At 40.3% G+C, this 14,128-nt stretch overlaps 1 protein-coding gene across 1 annotated transcript; it reads right to left on the reverse strand.

Moving 5' to 3' along the window:
- Positions 1-5,509: 5,509 nt before the first annotated feature.
- rack1 (receptor for activated C kinase 1) lies at positions 5,510-13,037 on the reverse strand. Its single transcript, XM_062524097.1, has 8 exons — positions 12,822-13,037; positions 10,984-11,155; positions 10,656-10,803; positions 10,388-10,483; positions 7,962-8,072; positions 7,640-7,780; positions 6,444-6,554; positions 5,510-5,621 (listed from the first exon to the last, which is right to left on the reverse strand). The coding sequence occupies exons 1-8, from the start codon at positions 12,928-12,930 to the stop codon at positions 5,556-5,558; spliced, it is 954 nt and encodes a 317-aa protein (XP_062380081.1). The 5' UTR covers positions 12,931-13,037; the 3' UTR covers positions 5,510-5,555.
- Positions 13,038-14,128: the final 1,091 nt, after the last annotated feature.

Here is a 14,128-nt window from a genome sequence, read left to right on the forward strand (position 1 = left end):
TTCCATGTATTAAGTTTGGTTTTGATAGATGTAAAGGTTGCTGAGATATCAGCTCACTTCCTGTTTGGCAGCTTCCCACCCCAGAGGTCAAAGGTCACCAAATTTCTTGGCGTCCTCCTGATGGAGTCACAAGTCCATATACCAAGTTTGGTTTTGATAGATTTTGAAGGTTGCTGAGATATGAGCTCACTTCCTGTTTGGCGGCTTCAAACGCTTCTGTATATTGTTACGGAAATCAAGACACTAACAATGCACGGTCTGAAGATGGTCTGTGCCAATTTTGGTAAGGATTGGTTGAAATTTGTGACCTAGAGAAATTTGTTAGTGTTTTTGATTAAGTCCAATATGGCGGCCAAATCAATTAGGTTGATGTAATAACTTGCCATCTGTCAACATAAGGATCTTCCACAGTATGACTAGACACCACTAGTACATTGTAACTCTAAGCACAACAGCAGCTACAGGCCAAAAGGCATGTTTTATGAATTAGAGCGCCCCCTAGAGGTCAAAGGTCACCAAATTTCTTGAGCGTCCTCCTGATGCGGTCACTAGACCATGTACCAAGTTTGGTTTTGATGCGTGCAAGGGTTGCTGAAATATGAGCCCACTTCCTGTTCCTTTCGATTGGCTGTTATGGGCGAACGGTAATACTTCCGAAGACAAAAAGCAATGCTTTGGTGAAGCATAGTCTGAGGATGCCCTGTGTCAAGATTGGTGTTGATCGGACAAAATACGTGGAAAAAATAGCAGGGTTTCCGCAGAGTCATAAAAGTCATAAAAAGTCTTACATTTAATATTAAGAATTTTAGGCCTTAACATGTAGTCACGTCTTAAATTCATACGCTCGTTCAGTCATTTGTTCTACCATTGTCTTTTCGTTCGTGGATGCAAAACCTTAATGCTACGAGAAATGTGCGTTCGGCGGCATTCATTCATTACAGTGCATGCAAATGCACTGTTCTGTTCTTCCTGGGCTGCTTCTTATTATTATTATTACAGTGCATGAAAATGCACTGTACTGTTATTCCTAGACTTCTTATTCGTCTTATTGGGGGCCAAGCAGCGAAGCTGCGAAGGCACCCATAGTGATGCTTAGTTTTCTTATTATTATAAACTATTATAATTCTTCTGCCATTGAAGTCTATGGCAGCCCATGGAACCGACTGGTGAAAAGTTGTGAAATTTGGCACACTGATTGGGGATAGTCCAATGATTAATTTCACCAAGTTTCATGTCGGCACCTCAAACTCTCTAGCGCCACCTACGACACCCTATGACGTCATTTTCCGCCATGATGGATTTTCTGCCATTTTGGATTTTGTCAAAAACACTTAAAAGCCTTCTCCTCCTACAGATTTTGTCCGATCGACACCAAACTTCACACACCTAATCTACAGACAATTATCTATTCTAGGATTATTTTTTTTCTTCGGAACTTTTACCGTTGACCCGTAACAGCCAATCGAAATTCGCGGCAAAGCCGCCAAACAGGAAGTGGGTTCATATTTCAGCAACCCTTGCACACATCAGAACCAAACTTGGTACATACACTCAGGACCCCATCAGGAGGAGGCTCAAGAAATGTGGTGCCCTTTGACCTCTAGGGGGCGCCTTAATTAGCAAAAAGGCATTTTGGCCAGTAGCTGTTGATGTGTTTGGAATTTAAACTTGCTACTGGTGTCTTGTTATACTGTGGGAGGTCTTTAAGGTTACCCAACTCAATTTTTGACATCAACATATTTGATTCGGCCGCCATATTGGATTTAATCAAAACCACTTAAACATTTCCACAGGCCGCAAAATGTGTCTGATCTTTACGAAACTTCACACAGATGATCTTCAGCCCTAGTCTAACATAGGCCTTCCTTTCCGGAAAGATATCTTAAACCGTTCGCCCGCAACAGCCAATCGAAATTGGCGGCGAAACCGCCGAACAGGAAGTTGGCTTGCATCTCGGCCAATCTTGGGTTGTTTGACATCAAAATTCTTGACACTGCTTAAAACTCTATGCCTGACGTAACAGCCTTGAGTTACCATGGCAACTCTGGCCTTCTGACCTGCCTGCTTGGCCCCCACATTGCTGCTTGCAGCTATATTTATTATTATTCCGCTTACCACTTTTTCTGCAAGCAATTTCTCTTCAACCGTTTAACTTAGAAACTTCATTCACACTTTGTAACGTAGGTCTTCTAATGGATTAGGTTGCTTTGACTTTTCAACTTTGTAACTTTTATACTTTTTAAACTATAAATTAAAAACTATTAAAATTTCCCCATAGACTTAACATTGTGATCATGACATCATAGAATCTTTATGCAAATGTGAACCACTCAGAGCAAATCAGAAGCCTGCGTTGTACACAGAGGCGGGAGTAACAAAAAATCTGAAAACAATGGCGGCGGCCCTGGGGGTCGTAACTGGAAATATTAAATGTGAATTAAGGTTTCTTGACCACTTTTAATGGTTTATTTTGATACGGTTTGTTATTTATATGCCACATACAGCGCCCTCCACAATTATTGGCACCCCTGGTTAAGATGTGTTCTTTAGCTTCTGATACATTCAGTTTTTTTCCAAATAATATAGGACCACAATGAAAAAAAGCGTAAAATCCAACCTTTAATACAAGTGCATTTATTTAGAAGGAAAAAAATCCCACATTAAGAAATAATTATTCTTCATAAAATCACCTGTTCCACAATTATTGGCACCCAATATAACTTATCGCTTGCACACTGAAATGAACTACTATCGTGTTTCTGTTCATAAAAACGGATTGTTGTGTGTATGCCACCTAAACATACTTGGGCTAGATAAACCACTTGATATAATCTGAAGCACTAGGCATCACCAAATGGCGGACCGCGGTCCGGGTCCGGACCCAGTGACGGTTCTGTCCGGACCCATTGAAATTGTCAGCCTATATCATCAAAGAGCATCGTCCGTAGCCAAGCCAATCAACTCGATTGTTTACCTTTCAGCAACAGATAATAGGCCTAGTGGGAGAGAGAGGAGAAAAAAACCATAGACAGTAAAAGAAAAAAAAGAACTTTTAAAGATGAATGGGCGGACCAATACGTTCGTTCTGCTGTGAATATGCGCTGTGTAGCGACGTTAGCGTCGCTATGAGATCACTAAGGGAAGACAACTACAGTATTGTTTTGCATTCAAGTTCCATTCAAGTTAATGTTCATATTAAGAGAAATACTTTTTGTATTACACTTTGTCTAATGTTTTTTTTTTTTTTTATATACAAATGAGGCAATATCTGATTAAATATGCGTAGCCTACATATACACTCTCCAGCTTTTCTGAGGTGCTCGTAATGTTTATCTGACCATAGTGTAAGAACTCTACAGCTTTGCTGCTAGACCCCCAAATATCAAACCAGAATTCTTACATTACATGGTCAGATAAACATCACCTCAGAAAAGCTGTTGCTTCAAGAGAGGCTGTACGCATATTTAATCAGATATTGCCTCATTTGCATATTTAAAAAATTTTTTTTGACAAAGTGTAATACAAAAAGTATTTCTCTTAATATGAACATTAATGGGATTAAAAGTCCCTTTCACCTCTAGTGTAATAATAGTGTCACCTATTGTGGTCATTTTCAGGACTTGCGTCCCGGACAGAGATTTTGGCAGACATCCCATGTTGTTCTATAGGGAGGGAAAGTAATCTCATCGCCATCTAGTGGTTGCGTTCCTAGAGGCCTTAGTCTCTCCAGATAATGACTCAAAGTTAAAAAATGACACGTTAATTAAAAGTTTGACTAATACTGTTGACGTTAAATTGAATGGGTTCCTATGGCGGAGACGATGTTCTTTCCCCCATTCCAATATGGCGGAGGGCTGTGACGTAGGAACCTGACATCGAGAATTTCTTTTAGGACGGATTCGCACAAAACTAACATGAATCTTGAATTTCCCCTTGGGGATCAATAAAGTATCTATCTATCTATCCAACATAACTTTTAAAGTCTATTGAATAACAGTACTTTATTACTACTTTATAGTACAATTCGAACGGGACCAAAAGATAATAATTATCTCTCCATTGACTCCCATTCATTTTTTTTTTCGCGATTTAGGTCCAATGCGCGTCACTTAGGTTCCCTATGGGGTCATATTAGTCTAGAACAGTTGAGATATTCTCCGCTAAATGAAGCGCATACAAATCCTACACAGGACCTAGACTATAATGAATTGAACGTCATATTACTAAAATATAAACATACAAGGAGTTGAGTTCATCTTGTCATGCCAAGAGAGAAACGGAGAAATCTGCCGCTGTTAACTGTCGGCTCAACACTCACGAACGCTTTGTAAGGTCGCAGCAATTTCGCCATGTTTTTTGGTATAAACTGTCATATAAACCAGGCTAAGAGTAATATATTAACAAACCCTTCGGTAAAAACCTTCTAAACATGGTTAGGTATGAGACTGAGAACTTTGGTGTATGTAAATGCTTCTGAAGTCGAGATTTTGTTCTCCGAGTGAGAGGAAAACTCATCCATGGGTGCTAGCATCTCTGCATGAAGGTAAATTCAACCTTCAAGATGAGAACAATTTTTCTGAAACTAGAGACTTTTCTAAAACCAATGAGACTGTGATACAAACTTTATGGTTGAATCTCATTGAGAATGTTTGTCTTCCATTCTACAAGGTTTGGCCAGGCCTTTAGTGTGTAAACAATCAAAAGCAAAAAGACTAAAAATAGATTGAACAAAAATGTCAGGTTTTATTTATGGAACCAAAACATTGTGTGGGCAAACTTTGAGGAAAATCGGTGTCATTGGTGCAACCATTTTCCTGGATTTTGTCCAATTTAGCACGGATTGACTCAACCAACATGGACAAGTGAGGATGCTGATGCCCAACACTAAACTTGTGCATGAACAGTCATCAGCATATAAATACTGGTGCCAGAAGTGGCAACCACGTGGTCACGTTTTCAATGATGTCGTGGATGAAATCCTAATCCGTTGCAAACTAATCTTACGCTGATGAAGTGATGACCACTGATCAAATTGCTATTTTCTAACACTTGAGACTAGTGTCCATTCCCAACTCATGTATGCAGATTGAGGGAAGACTCTGGAGGTCAAAAACATGTTTCAAAATAGTTTAACTGCAATAACGCATGCATAGTCACATTAAAAGCAGTATTTATTGCTTTTCAACATTTATTGAATGGGATTGTGACTCCAATACACATTAACTGCTTCTGTAAAACTCTGCTACCCATTCCAGTCATGACAATTGTCTGATGCCCAATCGACGACTGCGTTCTCATACTGCATCAAGACCAATAATCTTGGTACTTCAACGGAGGGATATCCAAAAGGAGCACGGCACAACTGTATACCACGGTGTACATTTGACAATGGGAACAGAAATTATTGTGTGCCTTGAAGCACCGTGCAGATGATGGAAATAGGCTGCAAGTGACTGAATGCAATAGTACCCGGCTGTGCTACAGAATGAAGACTCCATGACAACAGCAGTTACTCTTCAAAACATTTTTTTTATTGAAGACTGATGAGGCAACCTTTATCGCGTCCCAATGGTGACTTGCCACACTCTGATCAGGTTGTCTGTGTAGCCAGCAAACAGGGTCTGTTGGACAGGGATAAAGTATAAACACACAACATATGGAATTAGTTTTTGAAAAGATTAACACTTGAGACCTGATGTATGAGGCATGTATAGACAAAACTGCCGTCTCTAATACCATTTTGACCATTTCATAAATTGTTAATCCAAGGCAGTGTGACTGAATGGCAAGACAGACATCAAGAGGTGGATCCATCCAGCTAGGGTACTGAAAAAGCATAGTGGGCCCAAAGCAGTCCTTCACAAGGAACAAAATGTGTGGTAGAAAACGTAATGCACTGTAATTGTGAACGACTGCAATCAGTTTTCGTCCAATAAAATGGGCATCACTTGCTTTCTAGCCCCTCAGTGATGACTGACTGATGACTCCAGATGACTGAACCAAAGCCCAGTGCCTGTTGATCATATTTTATCAATTTGAAAATAATTTACACCTGCAAAGGCATAGCAGGCCTGGCTATCCATTAGAGACTCAGACTCGATGCACCAGCTGTAAACCACCAGATCTGAGATTCTAACCAAACCAAATTAAAGCTTATTCAATATCCGGTTCAGAGGTCTTGCCATTCACATAACTTATTGCTGGAATCAAACTTTGGTAATATCCCATATCCTTCATACATGAGACCCTGAAGTTGATTAATGAACCCATGTTGTCCTCCTCATATTTGCAGGACTATCAGCACCATAAGTCAGAAAACTTTGTGATTAAATATAATCATCGGAGGTTTCCAGTTCAAAGAACACACTGGAGCAATGACAATGGGTCACATATGCAAGATTTAGAATTTTGCACTATTGTGGTGATCAAAAAAAATATCACACCTGTCCATCTGCAGACCAGGCCAAGGATGTGCATTGTGGGGGTTCAGCCTTGCTGTTGGTGCTGATGACTTCTTGTCTCAGCTCATCAACAATGATCTTGCCCTCAAGATCCTGTTGGAACAGAAATGAAAGTTTAAGGCGTTTTAGTTTTTCCAAAGCAAAGTGTTAAATATACAAGTCCATAGAGATGTTAAGTGGTGTAAGTGGCAACAAACTAAACTAGTGGTGGAGTTTACTGAAACGCAGCATAGACTAATAACGTGTGTGATGTGCTGCAGTACCCTGAATGAAGTCACATTCAGTTATGGGCACAAGCCAGTTATGGGCACAACCTAGCTTTAGACTAAAACAAACACCCCTCGTCTGTGCGGTAACTTTGCTCAGTCTCCTGCATTCCCCTTTCTGCAGGTGTCTCCATCGCTCCAGTGTATGTCTGAAAGTTGACTGGGGAGGGAGGGATTGGCCAAGTGATTTTTTAATATCAAAATGTATGTATTTAATACCAAAAAAGTCTGTCTTTTGGAAAAAAATATGTACCCAATGACATGCAATTGTAATCTCGTGAAACCAACAAAAATAAGTCTGCAGTCTTTTGATAATTCTAGAATCGGATACTATGGAATGGAAAATGTGATTAAGAACTATTACATTTGGTATATCGTAATCATTCAATCACACTGAAATATGTATAAAACAAGCAAGTTACACGATGTGGGGCCCAAAATAGCTTTGTCCATGGAGATATTGTAAGAGCACAGTCACATATACCCATCCAACCACTACACTATGCCCTATGTTACTCTCCATAAATGGGTCGCTTCAAGAAACCTGCTCTAAGCTAGGCTAACAGTGGGTGCATCAGATAGAGTAACTACACGCAAAGAGATGGTGGTTATCAACTTGGCTAACTGAGTAATAGTTAAGTCACAAAAACTCAGCATTTTCCTACATAATGTGCATGACAGTTTGTAAATGCCAGTTTACATTAATGGCAGATAGTTGGCAACAAAACAGAATACCTCTAATATGTGCAAGCTAGATAATTGCTACATTTGTAAATGGCCCATTTGGTTTTGAAAAAGAGATTAACCATCCACATCCTACAGGGATGTCAAATGGCAATAACTGGATTCGCTCAAATATTTCAAACCTTTTGATCAAAAACAGTAGCTGAAGCAAAACTAATTTTATCTTACCCAAATCTTAATGCTGGGGCCTGTGGCCGCACAGAGCCAATAGCGATTAGGGCTGAAGCAAAGGGCATTAATGACATCACCACTGTCCAGGGTGTAGAGGTGCTTGCCCTCATTCAGGTCCCACAGCATGGCCTGACCATCCTGTAAGAAATCAAGATCAGCTAATCAGTGACAACCATTACATTACCCACTCCAAGAACACCAAGATAAAAACCCAAGTTCAGAAACAGCCTCTTTATCATCACAGTGACACAGGTGGTTTGAAATGTTCATCACATTGAGACATTAAACAGTGAGGTGAATGCATGCGGTCACAAGTTACCTTTCCACCTGAAGCACAAAGAGAGCCATCAGGGGAGACAGTGACCGTATTCAGGTACCCAGTATGGCCAATGTGGTTGGTCTTCAGCTTGCAGTTTGCCAGATTCCACACCTGTAACAATGCATTGAAGCATTCATGTAATTATATTCAGTACATTGCCTAGGGTTGTATGATCATGGCCAAATGATTATCATGCTTTTTGTTTATTCATTGAATTATGTGACAAACATAATGGTCCTACTATCTGGCTCACCACTATTGTTCACTTGGGAAGAGTCCCAATTTCTTTCCCCGGCCTGTTTTGGCCCTTCTCTGTCCTCCCCTACCTCTTGAAGAGCAAGCCAATTCCAATTAAGACTTAGAGAAATTAAATCAAATGAGAATGGGGTTCAAATGAATCAATTCTCATTTATGTTTCTGTTCAGCTGTTTTTAAGTGCCACTTGTATCCACACCTTGTCAGCATGGTCTGCATATAGGTACCAAATGTTGTGGGAGCCAGGTTTTGTTCAAAAAGGGCAAGTGCAGAACAGATCATGGCAGACAAACATGGTTGTGGCTATATGCATTGGATTCAGTGGGGCTCCCATGGAATCTTAAAATTCTACAGAGCCCAATATATGACCCAAAATGTAAATACACTTACTGTAGCGACCCTAAAATCTTATTTATAATTCTGTAAGAAGCCTGCATGTCTAGACCAATTCTTAGACTGGTCTACACCTATAGAAGATACTTCAGTGACATTACGTTGAATGCATGTTTAGCAATGCCTTCACAGACCACTAGGGGTCTGAGGACCACTGACTGAAGGCATGCGTTCTTAAGGATAAGACTGCCAGGACACAAGTAAACAGACCACCGACTTCAATGGTGACAACGCAGGAAACCATTTGGAAAGAATGATAGTTACAAACATTCTTTAAAGTGACATCAAGAAAAGGAGATATTACTACTGAGGATTTATCACCACCTGTGACCATTGTTAGACCAAACTAAAGTCACTTTCTTTTTGTTTATGTGCATTGCCTTTGTGGACCCATATCCAAATGTCCATCAAGAAATTCAAGAAAAGCAATCAGCCCTGCTGGGCCATAGTGACTAGCCTGGTCATACCAAACCCTCGTATTAATATCGTATAGAGGGTCTGGACCTACTCCACTCAGAATTGATTTCAAACAGGAGGCGTAAACTCTGTTGAAGTTTGAAACGATTGGGCCTGATTTTACCCAATCGCTAACGTTTGGTCAAGACAACAAACACGCATATGCTCAACATCATCGTTAACACCCGCCTCCCCCCATTCGCTGATTGGTCCGGTGGAATGCATCCCGAGAAATCGAGTTCAATGGGATCAGACCCAGACGTAATGGTGAAGGGAAATGAAAATTGAGCGGAAGCTTACGGAGGGCTATGCCAGGCTACATAGTGACTTTCCCCCCAGTGATTTTACAACAGCTGAGAGGGTTTCGGGCAAGACATAACACCCCTTAGCCATTTTAAACCAATTCATGAAATCACAATTTACAGCCTCCAGGGGCTTACTGCTTGATAAAAGTAATGCATCAGTAGCATATGTACATCATTACATACTGGGATGTAAAGATTCACCTATAAATATTGGTAACCAATTTAAACATTGTATAGGTTTGCATATTGATGCACTCATGCCTATCAGATTGATCAATGTTTCAATTTCAATAAGTCAAATAGGTGGTTTCATAACGTGTCTGACTGAAATGTTGTCCCATTCCTGCCTGATATAGGATTCCAGCTGCTCAACAGTCTGGAAACTTCTTAACATGTGTTGCAGTATCCTGAATGAAGTCATGTTCAAGCACGAGTCTAACAGCTTAGACTACTATCTGCTCAGTCTCCTTCTGCGTCCCCTTATGTGCAGTAGTCTCTAGATCACTCCAGTGCATGTCTGAAAGTTAACCGGGGATAGGTAGTATTGCCTACATATTCATAGTTGGTCATAGTTGATTTAACAAACCTGCTTCCCACAACATGTTTTGGTAGCCTCCTGATCTATGAGGGGTAATCCTGACAGTTTTCCCCCAGCACTCAAATTTAAACAAAACCTAAAGCTACACCAGTCAATTCAGTCAAGTCTAAAACTTGGAGAAATTAGGAACAGATGGCATGCCATTGTAATCTCACACCATACAGTAAGAATAACCTCAGTCTTTTATAGCCTAGCCATTTTATAATTTCATAAAATTGGATTCTACAGAATGGAAAACAAAATCTAAAGTAAATAAATGAATAAATGCTACATTAACTGTATTACATTTTAGGCCCCATTATATGTTGATGCACACACCCATCACATACTACGAGCCATGACGAACCAATTTCAACATTAATAATGAATGTTGAATAGCATTACACTGACTACATCCACCTGTGACATGTATTACTCACCTTGACCATTTTGTCCCAGCCACAAGACACAATGATGGGGTTACTGCTGTTGGGTGAGAAGCGCACACACGAGACCCACTCTGTGTGGCTCTCATCCTACAGGATGTTTCAGAAAAGAAAAGCATTTCAAGCAGCACCTCACCTGAAACCAGTCTAAAGCAGAATACTATGTACATACATTTTCAATAATACAATAGAGTTACTGACAATAAGTAACAGTAACATCCCTCATTCAGGTCAATCAACTTTTTTCACAGCTCTTACCCACCTGAATGGTGTACTTGCATACTCCCAGCGTGTTCCAGAGCTTAATGGTCTTGTCCCGAGATCCAGACACAATCTGACGGTTGTCCGCAGAGAAGGCAACACTCAGCACATCCTTGGTATGTCCCACAAAGCGACGGGTTGTGGTACCACTGTGGATGGGTGAAGCAGACACAGCAGGTAAAAAAAAACAGTATTGTACACATACGTCACCACTAAAATATTGAATTCAAGTTTTATCATTTAAAAATCCACCAGTAGAACAGCCCTTCTTAAGATATGACTTCAGAAAATAGCGCTGCAAAGTTTCACATGCTGTACTCATCACTTACGTAGTAAGGTCCCACAGTCGGAGGGTTCCATCCCAGGAGCCAGACAGGGCAAACTGGCCATCAGAAGAGATGACCACATCACTCACAAAGTGAGAGTGTCCCTTGAGAGCACGCTGGGGGATTCCGTAGTTGGTCTCATCACGTGTCAATTTCCACATGATGATAGACTTGTCTAGAAAGACAGATTGGGTCAAAATTAAGACCAGTATGGGAGTTCAAAGTCTATCATTATGGATTGCCAAAGGGCAATCCCACAATTAACTTAATTCGTGCCTGACTTCCAACCTGCTTGCAAATAAATGTCTACTACAGAAATTCAACACTCCTTAACAGTAACAATTCTGTCTGATCAAGACCAATATTTCATCCCTACCATGCAAATGCAGGAATGCCTGAACATTCCACAGGCCATTCCACTACTTATGCCATATGATGCAAAGGGACAGATCAGCTATCTGGCACAGCCAGCTGTGAAAGCTGCACTAAGAGCCAGGCTACTAGCCCTCCCATCCACAACACACAACATTGTTCATCTTTAACAAATTGACCTGCACTAATGTCTGGCAAAACATCCCTACCATACAAAAATGTTGATTTTTAAAGATGAAACTGCCCATCTAAAGTGACAAAAAATCTCACTTCCTGGATTTCCCTCAATCTATTCATGGGTTTCATCGGGTCCCTTTCCACAGGTGTACAAAATCAACCACCTAGATTACGAATGCAGACTGCATGGTGCTTGATTAATACACCTGTGGAAAGGGGCTTAGTGAAACCCATGAATAGTTTAGTCAGCAAGCAGCAGTCTTCACTTACAGAAATGGTATGACCGCTTATGGCTAGGGACTTGCATTTCAAGATGTTGCATACTTTCCTTATTGTCAACATCCCCAAAATCCAACATACAATATAAAATGCAAGACTACTATAGGCAGTCTTTACAAACAATTCCTTGGGTGCAAAAGAGAATACCACGCTAAGGTACAACAAAAAACAATGACAGGTTAGGGTTGTTAGTTACTCAGTTCAGTCAAAAGCAAAGAAATTAAATACCGATAAAACACATACAACTTCGCATACAAACCATAAGGAAATATAAACATAAGACATAAAAGCTACTCCCGTGTGCATTGCAACAAACAACAAACATTGCTAATTCTTGTTAGCCATCAACATTACGCCTATTCTTCACTGTTATCTTGGCGCTGCCACTTCATCTTGCAGTTAATATGCTTGCATGGAAATATGGGTAAAAACAAGCAATAAGGTTCAGTTTCGCCATTACACATTGGTTAACACAGGTTTTTCTCACGCTAACGTTAACTTATACGTGTACGTTTCAGCCTCAACACGAGTGTCACAATGTTCAAACTTCTTGAGTTGGCAACGTTAGCGTTGGAGCTGCTGGGTCACATTCGGTTAATCTCATAGCGTTACATAAACGTTCATAGAGAAAATAAGCGTTGCTGTGTATGTTCATTTAAGTGTAGCTTAAGAAAACATACTGGAAACATAATTCACACAGCAAAAAAAAGAAACCGGCTTCGTCAATGTCCGTGGCGCTGATGTTTCGAGTCATCAACCAGGCTAGTTACGTTCGCTAGCCATGGTTGCTAATAATGACGTCCACCATATACAGAGGACGAACGATAGTTTTTCACTGAAAATGTTCAACCATACGAGACGTTTGATATGGGATACGCAATTCAAAACATGTAAGGCAATTATTCAGGAGAAAGACAAACAGAATCATAGCTAAGGCTAAGGAAAACGGTCTTTCCCCTTAACTGAACCTAGCATGAACCTTCCGCGCATGACCCACACCGCGAAAAACTTACCTCGAGATGCGGACAGAATCATATCTGGAAACTGAGGAGTTGTGGCGATTTGCGTGACCCATCCACTATGCCCTTTAAGGGTACCTCGAACAGTCATCTGCTCGGTCATTTTGGCGAGTATAAAAGTGCCTCTTAGAAGAAGATGGAAACAGATTTTTTGGAGGGCCAAAACCTCCCTGCTCCTCTCAGTATCGGGCACGAGTAAAAGGAAGTTTAAACTCGGAAGCACACCATTTCACTAGGGTCGTACTTCTTCTGAGATATTGGAGCCTACACGAACTGTACATGAGTGATAGCGCCCTCTTAATGGTCGGAGTTTGAAAAGAAGACTCCCACGGTCCAATGTATTCCGCTTTTCCAGACTCCCATCTCCCACGTTGTGTAGGACTACCATTTTTGATAGCACAGAAAATGTGGTATTGAATTTTTACTCGTTGTTTGCGTGAGTAAATACATGCAAATTGTCAACATGGCTTTTGTTCATAAATGGATTTGTCATTCTGATAGCACTGACATGTTGATCTTTTGGCGCTATTTAGCATTTTGAGCCAGTTGTGTAGGCTAGGCCTACTATGAATGAAATCCTGTGTGTGGTAATTGCATACATTGTTTTGAGTAATACTTGACTGTGCCCTACATAATCTTGAATTTTCTCTTGGGGCCAAAGGCAATCTGATCGGATTTTGGTTATCGGATAGGATCAAATTTGGAAAATGGTTTGTTCAAACGGGAAAGAAGGATTCTGAAATCAGATCAGATCATGTAGCCTAATCCAATCCTAGTTTGGAAATTGATCAAACCTTCAGTCTGTCTTTTCCCCATGAAATAAACCCCCAAACAGATAACAAACAAAAACTAGAGATGTAATTCCAAGGAAATTACGAGTGCATGAAAATGCAAAAATGATGAGGACTTTTATTTTGAAACAGTTGTGGGTAGAGGAAACAGTTGAACAGGATATGTAGTCTTAAGAGAGCCAGAAAGTCTGAGACAGAGAGTTGCTGCCAGGTGGCTTTGAACACCTGGCATAAGATTCTAATTGCTTAACGACTTTATTGTGATGTCATAATCCAATGTTAAGTCTATGGGAGAAAAAATGTTTTAAAAAATTCATATAAATTAAACGATAAAGTTTTCAAAGATGAAAATTACATAGCTGAAGTCACCTAAGTAAGACCTACGCAGCGCAGTTTGAATGAAGTTTCTACGTCGAACGGTTGAAGCTGAATTGAACGCACAAAAAGTGTCTGAAGAAGAATAATAATATCGATAACTAGAGAATGTAATTCCAGGGAAATTACGAGTGC

Source organism: Sardina pilchardus, chromosome 21 (assembly GCF_963854185.1).
Source record: "Sardina pilchardus chromosome 21, fSarPil1.1, whole genome shotgun sequence".
NCBI lineage: Eukaryota > Metazoa > Chordata > Actinopteri > Clupeiformes > Clupeidae > Sardina > Sardina pilchardus.

Excerpts from the sequence above, each read along its gene's own strand:
- rack1 (XM_062524097.1), bottom strand. The coding sequence starts at position 12,930 with ATGACCGAGCAGATGACTGTTCGAGGTACCCTTAAAGGGCATAGTGGA. Across the intron at positions 6,555-7,639 it reads GCCCCAGCATTAAGATTTGG|GATCTTGAGGGCAAGATCAT; the intron begins GTAAGATAAAAT and ends CTGTTCCAACAG. Across the intron at positions 5,622-6,443 it reads CCTGGTCTGCAGATGGACAG|ACCCTGTTTGCTGGCTACAC; the intron begins GTGTGATATTTT and ends CCTGTCCAACAG.